Source organism: Lagenorhynchus albirostris, chromosome 19, assembly GCF_949774975.1.
Source record: "Lagenorhynchus albirostris chromosome 19, mLagAlb1.1, whole genome shotgun sequence".
Classification (NCBI taxonomy): Eukaryota; Metazoa; Chordata; class Mammalia; order Artiodactyla; family Delphinidae; genus Lagenorhynchus; species Lagenorhynchus albirostris.
Window position 1 is genome coordinate 53,390,878 of NC_083113.1, and position 17,414 is coordinate 53,408,291.

Here is a 17,414-nt window from a genome sequence, read left to right on the forward strand (position 1 = left end):
GTAAAGGGTGAATTCAGCAGGCTTGGGTTATCCAAACCCCACACATTCCAAAGCATGGACCGGTTTTGGCCAGCTCATGGAAGATAACCTCTAAGTCCTTGAAATAGCCTGCATGATAAGAGTGTCTGACTATGTGGGGCCTTGGGCCACCCCAGGCAGTATGTGCTAACGATGTGATCTGTGGTGAGGGCTTTGGGCCACGCTCTGTCAGTCTGACCTAGGCAGGCATGGGGAGCAGTGGTTGCTGGAGACTAACTGAAGTCAGTCATGCAGGCTCCATACCTATGGGACTTACTCCCAAGAACACCGTGGGCACCAAGGCTCAGGGGAGCTTTCCTGGTTGGCTGTGCTTCACATGTGCTGTCACACGTCGTTGCTAGGAGAATTCATCTGTCCCTAGGACTCCACTGGGAGAGGAATATTAGAAGCTCTTGCCTGATCCCTCCTGGACCCTTTCCTTTGCTGATTTTAATTTGCACCATTTTCACTATAATAAACCATAATCGTAAGGATTTATTTATTTATTTATGGTTTATTATAATAAACCATAATCGTAAGGATAGTGGCTTTTTTAAGTTCTGTGAGTCCTCGCAAATCACTGAACTCGAGGGTCTTGGGGACTCTCAGCACAGTACCTTCTCCTTGGGGCTATCATGAGCATTAAGTGGGGGTAGTACCTGGCACATAGTAAATTCTCAATAAGAGGTCGGTTTCATACTGCTCCTGATACTTTGATGAACAAGGACATTTTACTGGTCAAAAGGCTGAGGGGCCAGCTTATGTGAGATGACTCCAGGGGTCAAGGCCTGGATTTGCAGCTGGCCCCTCAGCTCCCCACCTGGGCTCCATCCCCTGGAGCCCCTGCAAGGGGACACTCCTGTCCTCCCTCCTGCTGCTGGGGACTGTGCAGCCTCACCTTGGCCTGATCCTGAGCGTCCTTCCTCCTCACCCAGATCACCACCAGCACGTAGGCCACACAGAGGCAGCCTATGGTGGTCACGACCACAGGGCTGTCCGCGAAGGTGGCAAAGAGCTCAGCGGCCTGGCGGACGTCCACGGCATTGGGCATGACCAGGAGCGTGCTTCCACAGAAGGTGAGGTGGTGGCAGAGGCGGTGTATCTGGGAGCGGGTGGTCCGTGGCCCCCCGCAACCCCAGAGAGGCCCTGGTAGGGATATTCAGGGAGCACATCCCCACCCGCCCGAGCTCAAGTGGGGAGAACTGTGGGGGGGACACTGTCCTGGGGAGGGGCTGGGGAGGCTGCTGGGAGACCAGTTCCGGGATTCCTTTGGGCTTTTTTATTTAGTTAAGAATTAATTTTAAAATGCAGAGAGTAATGTCTATAATAAGCATCTTTGCACCTGTCGTCCTCAGTGAGCAACTGTGTCCATCTTGCCAGTCTGCTTTGCCTTTTTTAGGTAAGAAGTATCACGGGTAAAATTGAAGTCCCTTCTGTCCGCCAGCCTCCCAAAGCAGCCGTCATCACACATTTGGTGTGCGTCCTTACACTGCGTTCTCCCACCGGGTGCTCCTTCACTGGACAGCTATTTGTCGGGTGCTCCTTCCAGGCCAGGCGATGGGCGAGGTACTGAGAGGACATTCAGGGTGACCAACTCATCTCAGTTTGCCAGAGACTTTCCTGCTTCTCACACTGAAAGCCCCCTTAGTCCCAGGCAAACTGGGACAGTTGGTCATCTTACACTGAAGAGCAAAAAAAAAAGACGGAGGTTGGGGGAACCATGCAAGCAAAAGGGAAGGACAGATATTTAAATACTAAGCTGGTGTCTCAGCACCAGGAAAAAATGCTCTAAATTTTACCCACCTTAGATCGAGGCGCCTGCGCGCCCCCGTCCTGGGCTCATGCTTTGAAGAGTCCCAGTCTAGCCGTCCTCAGGCTGCGCCCTTCCGCACAGGATGAGGAGTCGGGGGCGGGGCGGGGCATGCCCACCACAGCACATACCACTCATCCAGGACTAGGGCGAGGTCCTAGGTGACCCCAAGAAAGATCCCACTTAAATTTTGCACTCTGGATGCCTCACTTGCCTCACCTAGTCCTGGCCCTGGCACGCCCACTTTTAGACGGTGGTTTGGGGACCTGGACCTCAGAATTCCCTGTTACAGGGCCTGCCTGGACCCATTCCTCAGGGTCGTCCTTCTGTGGAGGACTGGCTACTGCTGTGGCCATCCCTGGGCACAAGGGTGGCAAAATGTGGGAAAACGGGGTGTGTAGATGGAACTTGGGCACGAGGTCCCTGGCGGTGTGGGAAGTGCGGTTGGGGGAGGGAGGAGACAGGGATGAGGCAGGGCAGGGCCCCCATCCGGCTCTTAATTCATACTCTGCACTTAGGGGCAGTCCTTCCCTAAAGCCCCCAGCCAGCCTGCAATCCACCCAGGGCCATTTGGTGGGTAAAGATTTAATTCAAACCCACAACCCAGCACTACCTTTTCATTCCAGGGTCCACAACGAGGTGGTAAGGTAGGAGGCAACAGAAAATACTGGCATGAGGAAAGTTCTGTGCCCAGCACCTGGTGAGGAAGAGCCCGCAGCAGCCCAAACATCCCCGCAGGTAATTCTTTTACCTTGAATGAGCCACGGAGAGAGGCCGAGCCCTCCAACAGCTATGGCGTCAACTGCTTTATTGACAGATTTCACATGGGTCTTAGTTCCATGTTTGCTCACCGTTTCCCAATCCTGGTCAGCATTTGGCATACAGCTGTGGGTCTTACAGGAACCCTTGGCACACCCAGGAGGGGTGGGGCTAGTTCAGAGAAGAACCCCAAGCAAGTACTAGTGACAAGACCATCTCAGCGCTGGGAGCCCAGGGACCAGATTTGATTTATGCCTAACTTCTTTGCCCTCCTGGGTTTTCACAAAGACTTGGAGGACAGTGGCTTTCCCAGTCTTTTCCAGCATGAGAGTCCTTTTGAAAACCATAAATTAATCTGGAAAGACCGGAAAATTTTCATGAGATCCCCTCATGACAGTAGTTTCACCTTTAGTATCCTTCGAGAAAAATGTACAAATAAGAATGCAGTTCTCAAACACCTTGCAATAATTCTGCATTTCCCCCCTGATAAGGTCTGCAGTTTACAGATTTGGAACTTTCTTTATTTTGAGAATACAGTGGTGGTTTTCCATACAAACTTAGTGATCGCATTTACTTATTTTTTTCCCCATTCACTTATTTATGGCTCCTCAATGATCTCTGTATTGAGATCTCTGTATCAACATCTATATAATGAGCATCAGGTACACAATATTGGGTTAATATAATTGCACTATAACACAGCTCCCACATTCTTTTTTTTTTTTTTTTTGCGGTATGCGGGCCTCTCATTGTTGTGGCCTCTCCCGTTGCGGAGCACAGGCTCCGGAGGCGCAGGCTCAGCGGCCATGGCTCATGGGCCCAGCCACTTTGCGGCATGTGGGATCCTCCCGGACCGGGGCACGAACCCGTGTCCCCTGCATCGGCAGGCGGACTCTCAACCACTGAGCCACCAGGAAAGCCCCCACATTCTTTTGTACACCCCACATTCGTGTATGTGTGCATTAGTAGCTGTATATTCTTAATAACATAATAAGCACCTGGGAGCCCATGACTCCACTCAAAAGCTAGGAACTTTCCAATAAGTTACGTTTAGCTAAGTGGTCCTCCCCCAATCCGTCCCCATGCTCCCCCTCAACCCAACCGCATGCTGAAGCCTATGTCCATTGTTTTCCTTGATTTCCATTTTATATAGTTTTGTCTTCTCTATGCTCAGAGTGTCTAACACAGCAATCACTTTAATCTGTGGAGCACCTCCTATGTGCCAGGCACCACATTAAGTACTTCATACCCCTAACCTCGTCCAGGTCCCACCCTGTGGTAAGTGGCAGCCATCCTTTGTCCCCATTTGCAACGGGAAAGTTCAGAGAGGTGGGGTGCCTTGTCCAAGGTCACCTTGCAAGTACTGATGACGTGGGATTGGACCCAAGTCTGTCTGACGGCAGAGCCAGTGCCGCCAGCCCCTGCACCATCCTGTTCTGAGCCCCGGCCTTGGAAGGCAGGCTGCAGCGGGTATTCTGCCAGCAACGTGGGGATCAGACAAGCTTTTGGTAGCGAGGACTCTAAAAGGTTGCAACACACCCAGGGTCTCGTTCACGAGGTACAAAGACCTGTGCTTCAGGTGTGGGGGACCCACTGTCTCTTGGACATCTCAACGTGCCTTCGTCTCTTCTTGGCACTTTGAGGGGGGCTCCCTATGTGTGGCAGCTGGAAGCAGGAGTTGACAAGGAAGCCAAAGATGCAGCAGAAACAAACCCGGAAGGAGCTTGGCTTTAAGTCCCCTTCTGTGGCTCTGCTGGGACCTGGCTTCTTACACTACTTATGACTGTTGTCATTGGACATATGTGCCATTTGCTTCTTGTCTGTGTCCTCTGCTAGACTGAAAGCTCACTGGTTTTTCTCATCATTGTATCCCTATCAGTTGGCCTTGCACCTGGTGAATATTTGTAGAATGAATGAAAGAAGGTATATGGTGTAGGGGATGGAGACAGGTGTGTGACAAATTTCAACTAGATGTGGAGGTTGCTGTTCTTGGGGAGTGTATGGAAGTCCAACAGAGGGAGACTGAAAACATCTGCCACCCAAAGAAGGTGGCATTGGATTGGGCGATCGAAGGGTGAATCGGAGTTTTCCAGGCGGGATAGGGAAGAAGGGTGTCCTGGGGGAGACAGCAGCATATGCAAAGGCATGGAAGAAGGAAGGGGGACCCTGATACCTCAGGGATGGCTTTTGATGGCCTCAAAGCCAATGTCTGTCACCAGGACAGTGTCATGGGCTTGGGTCCTTGGAGGCAGAGCTGAGCTGCCCTGAGACAGGGATCTGATTGCAATTAATAGGGCCCCATGCCTCCAAGGGCTCTGTGAGCTCTGGAGAAGCAGTGCGTCATGTCGCTTAGAGCTTTTGCTCTGGGGACAGACCTGGGTTTGAGTCTCAGCTCTACCACCTTCTTATTTGCTTCTCTTTCCTTACCTGGCACCTGGAGTTGTCCCAAGTCCCCTGGACCTCATCCCAGAACACACAATAGGACAGGAAGGTGGTGATGCCAACTGTGAAGTCCCTGCCGGGGCCCGGCTCCAGGTCGGACTGGGGGATCACAGTCAGATAGTAGATGCCTTCTCCAAAATGCAGGTCCTCTGGGCTCAGGATCCATGTGGACAGCCCATCTTCAGGAAGCGGGGGTCCGGATCAGTCTGAAGCCTCATGGAAACTGGACTAACATGACGGGAGAGGGGCACCAAGATGCCTTGGCAGGGAATCTGATCCTGATGGCCGCCCCGATGTCCTAGGAGTACCCTCTCCTCCTGAGACCAGGAGCATGGAAGAAGAGGCACTCCCAAGTCAGGGTGCTGAGCACAGCTGCCAAGTCAGACTGACCAGGTCTCAAATTCTGACTCTGTCCCTTCTTGGCTGTGTGACTTTGGGCCAGTGACTTAACCTCTCTGTTTTTATCTGAAAAGTAGAAATTTTATTCTTCTTCATCCCTAAGGGCTATTATGAGGATTGTAATGAGTTCAGTTCTGTGAGTGCTTGTCAGCTTCTTCAGGGCAAGTGTTCACCTAATATCACCTAGTAATAGTAATAATACCACCAACAGAAATAAGCACTGAATGTAGCAAGTGTTTTTCTGTTTTTCTTTTTCCCTATGGCCCTGATTCTCAAGTTTTAAGCTGGTCACATCCCCCAGGAAACAGCTCAAGAAACTGGCCCAGTGGTGGGACTACCTGGAACAGCCGTTGGCAGGAGGTGAGCTTGGGCGTCGTCGCTGGTCACGCTGGGGGGTAGCCGTAGCCCAGGCTGAGCATGAGTGGGATGTCAGGTCTCCAGTGCAGCTGGATCCCCAAAGCCACACCCCCTGAAGTCAGGTTCACCCACAGAGCTTCAGGTCTGGTCAGGTTCAACACAGTTGGCTCGCTGTGTCTTCTGAAAGCTGAGGCAGCAGGACCTGTCATCAGAAACAGTCAAATCAAGGGTGTGCCAGGACAGGAATGCCAGTGAGCGTCAGGGCTGCTGGGCAGGGTGAGCCCCTGGGGACCCGAAAGCCACCCTAAGCTCTGCTCTTTCCACCAGTTTCCGGGGGCTGCCGTGACAAATGACCACAAACCTGGTGGCTTGAAACAACACAAATTTATTCTCTTACAGTTCTGGATGCCAGAAGCCCAAAACCAGTCTCACAGGGCTGCAGTTGGCAGGGCTAGTTCCTTCTGGAGGCTCCAGGGGAGAATCCCCTTCTTTGCCTATTCCAGCTTCTGGAGGTGCCTGCAGTCCTTTGGCTCATGGCCCCTCCTTGCACCACCCAACCTCTTGCTTCTGTCATCAAATCACCCTTTACTTTTCTGGAGTCAACTCCCCCTCCGCCTGCCTCTTAAAAGGACCTCTTGATGACACTGGGCTCACCCAGATAACCCAGGATCATCTCTATATTTCAGGAACTTTAACTTGAATCACATCTGCAAAGTCCCCTTTTGCTACGTCAGGTGACGTATTCACGGCTCAGGGATGAAGCTGTGGATAGCTTGGGGACGTTTATTCAGCCAGTACTCATCGAGCTGTTCACCCCAGCTTGGGGCTGCATCTGCACAGAAAGTGCACAAGGGTGGCATATGAACTAGTGGTGGTGTCGATCAAAGAGTGGAACAAGGAAGATTAAGTTAGGAGCACAGGCCGCAGAGGCACAGAGACCTCTGTTTGATCTTGGCTCTGCCCTGTATTAACTCTGAGACCTCTGACCAATTAACAGACCACTTTGAGCATCAGTTCCTTTGCTTTTTCTTTCTTTCATTTTCTTTTTCTTTTTTTTTTGGCCTCACTGCACGACTTACGGGATCTTAGTTCCCCGACCAGGGATCGAACCCAAGCCCTCAGCAGTGAAAACACGGTATCCTAACCACTGGACCGCCAGGGAATTCCTGAGCCTCAGCTTCTTGTCATCAGTAGAATACATAGACTCACGGAGACTATTCAGAATGTTATCATGTACAAAATACTGAGTCAGGTGCCAGATACACTGTAGTGCTCACCAATTAGTTGCTGCTACTCCTCTGCTTTTACTGTTACATTAGAATTTCTCACAACCACTCTCCATTTAATCAGCTCCCAGATTAACTGATGCCCTCCATTCCCTTTTAAAAACAGACTGATTAATGCCCACCATGCACTTTTTATTTGCTCCTGGTGGCCCTCTACAGTAGACACAGGAATATGCCACCCAGCTCTCCCTTCTAGGAAGGACCTCATACCCAGTCACAGGGAGTATGGTCAGCAGACAGGCTCCAGCTCTCAGCTCCTTCAGGGTCTGCCCTGAAGAATTTATTACTTATATTCCCTAGGAGTGGAGGACCTGCCATGCCACGCAGGGCCACAAGGGAAGCACTCGGTCAGGATGCAGGAGCAGGCAAGGGGGAAAGCCTAGTCCACAGCTTTATTGAGGTTTCCACAGGAAAGGCAAGACAGGGCATAGAAAACAGCTTAGGATTGGCCAGTCTGAATAATTCCAGCAGACTTTGGCTATAGGGCTGGTCTCTAGTTGGTACCTGGCCCTGGGATGATTTGGGGCAGAGCTTGAATATTGGCCTGGTGTGTGAGTGAGATAAAGGGGGTGGTTGGGGTATAGACTCAGGACTGGTTGGTGTTCACATGAAAGGTGTGCCCTGGAAGAGCCCTTGCTCTCTCTGATAACTGGCTGGCCCCGGGAGGGGCAGTCTCTCCCCACCAGCAAGATTTCTAAGGTATCAAAACATCATAACATACAGAAGATAGCAAACACGATTGCTAGAGCCCTGGTGGCTGCTACTTGCTGCAGAGCCCCCTCTGGGTTGACTGAGCCTCTGTGGAGTCTGGATTGTAGTCTGACTTCTGTCCAATCCTGTTTTCTTTCTTCACTCGCCACAAGCATTGATCTCTAGCAAGCATCTTGCACCACAAACACCTTCTCAGTGCCGGCTTCCAGGGAACCCAACCTACAACATCTCTCTAGTAATCCTGGCAGCCCCTCCTGCCTGTCAGGCTGTATGCTCAACAATAGACAGCTGTGTCTGATCCCACACCTGCTAACGTCCATCGTACTTGTGATTGATTCTTAATAAAAGAACTATTTGCATAAAAACTTAAGTTGAAGGCTTTGAGAAGACTCAATAAAGATGAGTGGGGAAAAATTGTTATTGAATTAGTCACTGATGAGAAAACTGTAGAAGATTAGAAAAAAAGTCAAAATCTCAAAAGAATCTGAACTCGTACCAGTGTGCCTACATTTTTTATTCACTTTAAAGAACATCTAACTATGTTCAGGGGATGATTTATGTAGTGAAGATGATTAAAATTCCAATCAACAGATTTAAAGAAACTTTCAGTTGTACACCTTAAGATTGATGATGATGTACATTTTAATAGTTTTATGTTAAAATACAATGCTTAAGGGAGGATAAAGGTCATTTTTAATGATTCTCTTCTTTAATCTTTTTTTTTTTTCCCCATAACCGACCAACTTTTGGTCCCAACCAAGTTGAAAAAGAAGACAGAAGCACCTCCTGACTTCTGAGAGCACCCCAAGTCTACCTCGATATCCTCTGACAAATTCTTCACAGGGATGAGCTGTCCACTAGGGCTGGTCAGAGGGAGGCCACCAACAGTTCCGCTGACATCGAAGTGACTTCGCGCTGGGAATGGGTTCTTTGGGAAACTCTTCATCTGAAACCAGGAACAAAGAGTGTCAGCCAAGGGCCCCGAAGGCCGGAAGGTGACTAGTTCCCTGTGTGAAGGATGAGGTTTCCTAAGATGGGATGGACAAGTGGCTCTTGCCCTGTGGGGTGACTGGGAGGGCCCCCCGCCTTTAGCTGCTGCTGTCTGTCCTGGTATGTGTCTTCCCTTCAGGATTGTGGCTTCAGAAAGCTGGGCCTAGAGACCCAATCAGACTTGTTACAGCTGAGCAGTTACTGGGCTATAAACAGTCTGAGCCTTTCTTCCTGCAAAGCCAGCAAGTCTCTAAGAGAAAGAAGTTTGTCTGCTTTCTCTGAGGCTCAAGGAGCAGAGAGTCAGATGTGCCCTAATTTGGGAATGGAAAGAGCCCTGAGTTTACTGTTTCCCAGCTATGGAACAAAGTCTGAAGAGCTTAATTTCCAATGACTAACTAAACCAGGGCTGCTGGAGAAATTCCACAGCACAGTAGAAAGAGGATGGACTGGGGAGTCAGAGGCCTGGGTCTAAACCCCAGCTCTGCCACTTTGCTTGTGGCCTCAGGCAAGTCACTGAACCTCACCTGTAAAATGGGCATAATAATTCCATAATTGACAGGGTTGTTATCAACATAAATGAGCAAATATATGTGCAGGTGCTTTGCAAACTCTAAAGGGCTGTTCCCAAGGAGATTCCTTCCGTTGTTACCCTTATGTCCACAGGCACCCTACCGTCCTCCATGGAGCCAAGGGAGGGGGCAGCGGGCAGGGTGAAGTTCGCAGAGCTGGCAGCAGCAACATGCACAGGGGAGCCTCGCTAACTCCGGGGCGGTATTCTTTCCACAAGGTGAGAACAGAGGTGCCGGGAGAGAGGGGAGAAGGTCAGAGTCAGAGGAAGATCTGCCCACCTCTTGCTCTACAGGGATCCCGGCTTTTAGCATCAGAGTGGGCGGCTCTTTTGTGATCCCTGTAGATAGTTCTGCATATTTACATCAGTAGGAGCAGCATAGAAGGCAGCCAATGTCTCCACTCTGGGCTGGCGGCTCCCTGAGGACAGGGCTGTGGCCAGCTTTGCCTACTGTGGCACCCCAGTGCCTAGAGCAGCGCCTGCCTCATGATGGTGGTCAATACGTATTTTGTTGAATGAATAAATGAGCTTGGCTGTAGACATTTCTCCAGACTTATCTCCCCTACCTACTTGACCTCTGATGTCATGGGCTCCCATAAAGCCATCTTTACTGGCCTTTGACCTCATCCCATCTGAGTAGGCTGGGGATCTGGTTCCAGACCCTAGTGCCGATCCGGATGCTGCTCTGGGAAACTGCCCCTGGGATCCAGGAGAGCACCCCTGGCAGGAGGAGCCAAGGGAGGGTGCTCGGAGCCAGGGGTCTCAGTGGTGCCTGCAGCGTCGTCCAGCCCACGACTGTCAGGGGGAGGGATGGAAGGGGGAGGGCATCCCCAGGTACTGGAGGAGGGCTCAATGAGAGGTAGGCAGGAGCTCCACGGAGAAACTCCCAAGGCAGTGCGTCCGGAATCCCCACAGGTCCACGGAGCAGCAGGCTTGCCAGACACACTCTGGGTGAGGTTAAAAGTGGGCTAGTCCCCTTCATTCTGCCCCCTCACCTGCACAGCCCAACATGACCCGTCTCTCGGGACACATGTGTGGCTCTGACACTGGCGTGATGCTCACCACGTCCCTTCCTGTGCTGCACAAACACCCAACACGGGGACCTTCTCTTGGTGAAAAGCCCTTTCCACTCTAGCTCCCATCACTTCCCCCACTGCCAGGCAGGTCTCCTGGGCTCTGCCTGTCACAGGGTCTTGGGATGTGGGTGTGGCATGAGCCAGGTCAGGGGATACCACAGTGTAGCCGGTTACCTGTTTGTGTACACGGAGATGGAGGGGGCGGCCAGCATGGCTGGAAGGCCCCTGGGCAGTCGCCCCCGGCAGGACGGCAGCCTGCATGTGCCCCACAGCTCCCAGCAGCTGGGGCACTATGGCTGTCTGGAAAAGGAAGCAGTGGACACTGCTGTGGACCAGTGTCTGTATACCACCTCTGGTTACTGCCACCAGGCTAGTGTGCCCTTTGGCAGGGACCGGCAGAGGAGCAAGGCGGAGACCATAATGGAAGGCCCCTTCCTGGGCACCAGGCGCTGTAGGGAGCCAAGAGTGAGCACTTAGAAGATTCCAGGCTCTGCCAGCAGGTGCTTTACCTCCCCTGCTTGGCAGACGGGGAGACAGAGGCACAGAGAGAGTGATGACTTGTGGCGGCCACGCACTGATAGGGGGAAGCGCCTGGATCACAGCAGGGCTCACTGTGCGCCTGTCCGTGCTGCTCCATTGGACCCTGACATCTGCCCACAGCCCAGGTCTTATTCGTGGGGAAATAGAAAGTCACAGGCAGAGCCACTGCACGGGGTCACCTGGGCTCAGACTCCAGTCCCCATGCAACCCAAGCCCTTGGGTGAAGATGTGGCGTTGCTGAAGCCAAGGCAGGCGTGGGGAGCAGCAGGGCTGGACGTCTGTGCAGAGTTCCTATCAGTGCACAGGCTGCGCGTGTGTGCATGCGTTATGTCTGATGGGTGTGCGACCGTACGTGCATGAATGTGAGTGTTACATGTGTGTTGAGGGGGATTGGGTGTGAATGTCAGTATTTGAGTGAGTGTGTGTGAGTGTAAGTGTGTGAATGTGTGTCTGAGTGAATGTGGTTTGAGGGTGTGGGAGTATAAGTATCTGAGCATGAATGAGTGTGCGTATGTGGTTTTGTGTGTGACTGCAACCATATATGAGAGTCTGTGTGTTTGTGTGACTGTGTGGCCCTGTGTGAAGATAGGAGTGTAAATGTGCATGTGTGTGAGTGTGTGCCGGAGTGTGTGCTTCCCGATGTATGTGAGCATAAATGAGTGCCTAGAAGTGTGTGTGAATGTGTGTGTGTGATTGAAGGTGTGTATGAATGTTAGTGTTCGTGGGTATGTGTGAGTGTGTGGATATGTGTTTGAGTGTGTTTGTGTGACCAAGTGCGAGAACGTGTGTGTGAGTTCTTCTTGAATGCAGTGATGGCCCCGCATGGTAAAGGGCTGTGGAGCAGCAGGTACTGGGTTCTGTGGCTCCGTCATGATGACGTCCTGGGTGCTGCGGCCGCGTGAGGCTGTGCTGCAGCTCTTCTTACTCTGGGGGCTGCCTCTCTTCTAAAGATGCTCTGTATCCTTGGCTAAGTGAACCAGGAGTTGGATTCAAACTTGCAAAGGTGAGCCTACGATCTCTCCAACGGGTGGCCTCTCCAGGATGAGGCAGAGCTTGTCCACCTACTACAGATGAGGAGATGAGGCTGCAGGAAGTTGTGTCACTGGCCCAAGTCACAAGGCTTGTGAGTGACAAGGTCAGGGTTCAAACTCAGGCCGCCTCTTTTGAAGGCTGCGCTTGGCCTGCTGTACCACACTGCCTCCCAGAAGCTCTAGTCTCTGGAGCCTTTCTTTCAGCTCCTAGAAGGGACTTTAACCTCAGTGCCTCAGTTTCCTCATCTGCAAGATGTGGAGAAAGATCCACCTAGAAGTGCTGGTATGAGCTGGGCACGCGGTAAGCGTGACGTCTGTGTCTGGGCTGGGACACCTACCTGGCTGCCATTGGCCCCTGCAGGCTCTTCTGGTCTGTCCCTCAGGGAAGCTTCCAGCACGCTGCACACAGCCTGGAACCAGGTCTCCGGTGGCCTCCTGGTGCCTCTGGTCCTCAGGATGGGCCTCGGCACTCACTGCCAACAGGGCCTCACTGGTATGCTGCAGAGCCCGGCTGGCCTCCTGCTGGGCTCACCCCAAGGAGGAGGAAGAACAGCATGCGCCCCTGCCTGGGTTAGATCAGCCTCTGGGCCATTCCAGGGACCAGCGCTGCAGTGGAGGGGAGCAAGGTGGGGGCTCAAGCCAGGGAAAATCTGGGCTGGGACCGTCACACAAGCTGCCTGTGTCGCTGACTTGAGGCCAGGTGTCTCTTCCCTATCACGTGCTAAGTTCCTTCAGGACACTAGCCTCATGCATCTCTGGATCTTTCCCAGAGTGCCTTGCACAATGCCCAGCACATAGTAGGCATTCAGTAAACATTCACTGAATTGAGATAGCCAGCTGGCTGGCTGGCTGGCTGGATGGACATAGCACTTACTCCGATTTTGTAATTATATGTGTATTTGTGAAACGGTTTAGTAACTGGCGGGCCCAGTTGTCTAAAAGTGCCATGAAGGCAGAGGCCATGTCTATGTGATTTGCTGATGAATTTTCAATGAGTTGCATGGTACCTGGCACATACTAGGCATCGGGGAAGCACTTGTGAATGAATGAAAAAATTAATGCGTGGATAAATGAGTGGAAGGGTGGAGAGACAGATGTATATGTACGTGTATAGATGTATGTGCCTAGAAGGGATGCATGAGCAAATGGATGTGTAAAGTGGGAAGTATGATATTAGGGTGATCAGGGTCCCAGAAATAAAGGTCAGCATAGCAGGCTCCAGGACCAGGAATGGGAGGGGGACAACCTCCTGACAGAGTGGGTGGGGCAGAGCCAAGACAGCTGTGCCCTTTACCGCTTACGGCTTCTTTATTGACATTTGGCTGCCACAGCGTTGGGAACGTGGTGATTCAATTTGAGTTCTCCAAGAAGCAGGCCCTAAGGCAAGAATTTGAACAACCAGTCATTTATTTGGAGATAATCCCAGGAAACGCTGGAAGCAGAATGGGGAAATGAGACAGGGAAGGGTAGGAAGCCAGTCCAGGGAGTGTGATCAAGCCACTTACCTGGGGCTCAGTCCTACTTGGGAGGTCTCCACCAAGAGGAGCAGGGGAGCCGGGGTATCTGTACCCCAGCCCATTAGTCACTGAGAACTGTATTGACCCCCTGACATGTCCAACCTGCCATGTGGGCAGGCAGAATGGACTCTGGAGGGGAGGTCAGAGAAGGCCCCCAGGCAAAGAAAGGCAAGAGCTGGCAGCTGGACATCACAGTGCACTCAAGTGGGGGACATGGTCAGGTCAGCAGCAGCATCTGGACACACCCTTGACCACCCAATGATTAGTTAGATTCAGGTGCGCACCGGCTGGTGGGGGAATGAGGTGTGTGAGCACACAGGCCATCACAAGCAGAGGGAGACACAGGGCTGTGAGAGGGGCACCTTCCCTCCCTTGGCATCGCCCATGTGGGACCCTTGGGAACAAGAAGGCAGAAGTCTTGGAGGCCCTGTGACTGAGGGACCTGCGACCTGGGTTGGGGTTTGTTGTCAGCCACCCACTGCAGAGGTGCATGTCCTATTGCCTGGCTCAGGGGGTGGGAACTACTCACCTGGGCCAAGGGCGTGAGCTCCTCACTGTGGCAGGTCACCTCTTTCAGTGCCTTGGCCAGCTCCTGCACCTTCTGCATGTCCCCAAAGGTGGTGCTGACTGCAGGCAGTGACCCTGCAGACAGAGGATGTGCTCTCTGACCTTGGCATAGACATAGGAAGGTGGGGAGAGGAAATGTAATTCCAGTGGCTTGATGAAGCTGTTTCAGAAAGATTTGGGGTCTGAGAAAGTGACCAGGCTCATGTGGGGTTTTCCAAAGCCGGTAGACTTCTTCTTGTCTCCTAGGATGTGTGGTGGGCAGAATAATAGCCTCCCAAAGATAGCTACATCCTAATCCCTGAAATCTATGGATATGTTACTCACATGGCCAAAGGCACTTTGGAAGAATTGCTTTGGAGATTTGATTAAGTTAAGGATTCTGAAATGGGGAGAGTATCCTGTATTAACCAGTTGGGACCAATGTAATCACAGGGGTCTTTACTAGATGGAGGTAGGAGGGTCAGAGTCAGAGAAGATGTGATGATGGAGGCAGAGGTGGTGGAGAGGGAGAGGGAGATGGAGATGGGGAGAGAGGGACAGAGGGAGAGGAGTTGGGATTTGAAGATGCTGGTGTTGAAAATGGAGCAGGAAATGTGAGCAGCTTCTAGAAGCTGGAAAAGCCAATGGGTGGATTCTCCTCTAGAGCCTCCAGACAGTTCACAGCCCCGCCACCGCTTTGGTTTTAGCCCAGTGAGACTCATTTCAAACTTCTGACCTCCAGAAATGTAAGATAATAAATATGTGTTGTTTTAAGTCATAAAGTTAATGGTTATTTGTTATAGCAGCAGGAGGAAACTAATACAGGATGTCTCAAGCTTTCTGCAAATCTTGAAATCAAATCTGTAGTATCTGGGGAATTCCCTGGCAGTCCAGTGGTTAGGACTCTGCACTCTCACTGCCAAGGGCCTGAGTTCGATCCCTGGTCAGGAAACTAAGATCCCATGTGCCACATGGCACGGCCAAAAAAAAAAAAAAAATCTGTAAAACCTGGCATTATTTAAAAACAAATGGTGTCTCAGGGTCTCACTGTGACTAAAATGGCATGAAATTCAGAAATTGGATTACTTTGTTGGCCCAGTATGGATGGGAGGTCTTGTTGCAGACTTGGGTCCCTGTGTGCCTTTGGGGCAATGGGGACAAGGATCCCTCCAGCCATCCCCCAACTCCAGCCTTAAGCCAGACCTCCTGGGGCTTCCAGGGAGCATGCTTTCTAAGCCGCAAAGCCCTAATGAGAGGGGCTGGCTTTGGCTGAGGCAGAGAAAAACCTAAGAATGTAATTTTAATACCACCCCATCAAACTTTCTGCATTTATAGAAATGTTCTGTCTCTGTTTTGTCCAGTAACGTAACCACTTGCCAAATGTGACTACATATTAAGCCCTTGAAATGTGGCTAGTGCAACCAGAGAACTGAATTTTTAACTTTATTTCATTAAAAGTCATTTTAATTTAAATGTACATGGCCAGACCTGGCTCATGCAACAATCTGGAAGAACACAGATAAAGGTGAGTAATCCCTCTTACCCTCCCGTCCTGCTTGCTACTCACAACTCACTCTTCTAACCGTCTAACAGTCGTTCACAGCAGCTGCAGAGTTTGAGCATGTCTGCCAACAGCTCAGGGTGCAGCCAGGCTTCCATTCAGGGCGTGGCTTGGATGGAGGAAAGAATAGCCCTGTCTATGAGGGGACTCCTGTCAGAACGTTCTGGAAGGAAAGTCAGGTAATGGATAATCTCATGTTTGCCTCTGCAGCTCTTCCCCATCCTTGGTCACCATCCTGGAGGCTGCTTTCGTGGAGATGTCACTGGCTGCTGAGCCTCTGGCTCGTGGATTCACTCAGCGGGAGACGAGAGGGCAGGAGGAGAGAGAGCTGGAAGCTTTGCTCCCAGCGCCCTCCCTGCCGGGGTTGCCTGCCTCATCCTTCAAAGCCACCGCTCCTACCGGGGAGCCCCCTCCACGCGTAGCTGCCCCTTGAGGATGCTGGTCACTTCAAGGTGAGCCCCTGGGGTCCTGTGTTCTCTGTCGTTTGTTTCTGAAACCTTGCCCCCGGTTTTCTCAACAGAGCCCTTCTTAAAATCTTCTCCATTGCCCAGTTAGAGCTTGACGTCTGTCTCCCGACAGGACTCTGGTGTTTCATGAGAAGACCTTGCGTCAGGCTGTGCAGTCTGTGTGCTTAGGACCCCAGGGCATCCAAAGGGAAGTTTGCTGTAAGTTATGCTCGGGGTGAATGAGAGCCAAGTGGGGTGTGCGGGGGGTGGGAGTGAGGGAACTAGGTGAAGGAAGGGGCTGCGGTGAGAGGGCTGGAGGTGGGCAGGGGAAGAGCGAACCTGGGTTTGCTCCTGTCTTCACCACCTACTGGAAATGTGGACCCGGGAAAGCTGCTCACATCCTCGGCACCGTGCTGAGGACTTTCAGGCAAACCCTTCAGGAACCAGAGGAGCCTGTCTTCTGTCCTCCGTGCCCAGCAGGTGTGATGCTGTGTGTGGTGCACGCAGGTAGCATGCCTGGGAGCACACACTGGGAGTGGAAGTAATCATACCTTTTGCCGGAGTTGTTTCTAATGCTACGTTGTAGCACATGGAATGGCCATTTTTGTGGATTGAAACTGGTTGAATGTTGGCAATTTCATATGATTTGACCCACAGCTACAGTGAATGTAATTCTTAACATTCACCACAACCTTATGAGGAAAATACTATTATTGTCCCTGTTTTCCAGGTGGGGAAACTGAGGCTTAGAGAGATTCAGGCCTGTGTCAATAGAGATGGTAAATGACAGAGCTGGGACAACATCAAACCATTAACCGTATGACCAAGATGGGGTCACTTTTCTCCTCTGGGCCTCGGTTTCATCCCCTTTAGTAGGAAGAGACTGGAGTGGTACCCTCTACATTCCCTCCCGCCCTAGAAACCTGTGGCTCCGTGAGGCTGAGCAGAGAAAGCAGGCTTCCTTCACCCTGTGTCACTCACTGAAAGGACCAGAAGAGGGAGGTGACATCAACAACTCGGGAGGCACCAAAGACTTCTCCACAGATCCGTGGACCCCACTGCCCACCCCGAATGGCTGCATACAGACCCCAGGGCCCCAGCGAAGGGACAAAGGAGTCCATCGGGAGCACCTTTTGCTGGCGTCCTCTCTCAGTGGCTGCCCGGAGCCCGGCCCTTGGCACTGCTGGTCCAGCACGGATGACACAGACCTGGCCAGCTGGAAGAGCTGCTCAGGGCCATGCCCGCCCTGCAGAGTGGCGGTGACATTGTCCCACAATGCGGCCTGGAATGCCGCATCCTCCACACGAGTGCCTCCACGTGCAGCCTAACGGGAGACCAGAGACATGCTCAGGGCAGG

General features: G+C 51.9%; 1 protein-coding gene across 1 annotated transcript in view; it reads right to left on the reverse strand.

The window, feature by feature from the left end:
* The window catches only part of LOC132509181 (polycystin-1-like protein 2), an 81,941-nt gene that overhangs the window by 26,910 nt on the left and 37,617 nt on the right, over positions 1-17,414 (reverse strand). Inside the window, 12 exon segments of the mRNA XM_060129819.1 lie at positions 904-1,145; positions 5,013-5,208; positions 5,767-5,823; positions 5,826-5,965; positions 8,574-8,728; positions 9,422-9,548; positions 10,591-10,658; positions 10,660-10,712; positions 12,322-12,403; positions 12,405-12,509; positions 14,034-14,166; positions 17,188-17,381. Of these exon segments, the coding sequence (XP_059985802.1) occupies positions 904-1,145; positions 5,013-5,208; positions 5,767-5,823; positions 5,826-5,965; positions 8,574-8,728; positions 9,422-9,548; positions 10,591-10,658; positions 10,660-10,712; positions 12,322-12,403; positions 12,405-12,509; positions 14,034-14,166; positions 17,188-17,381 (1,552 nt within the window).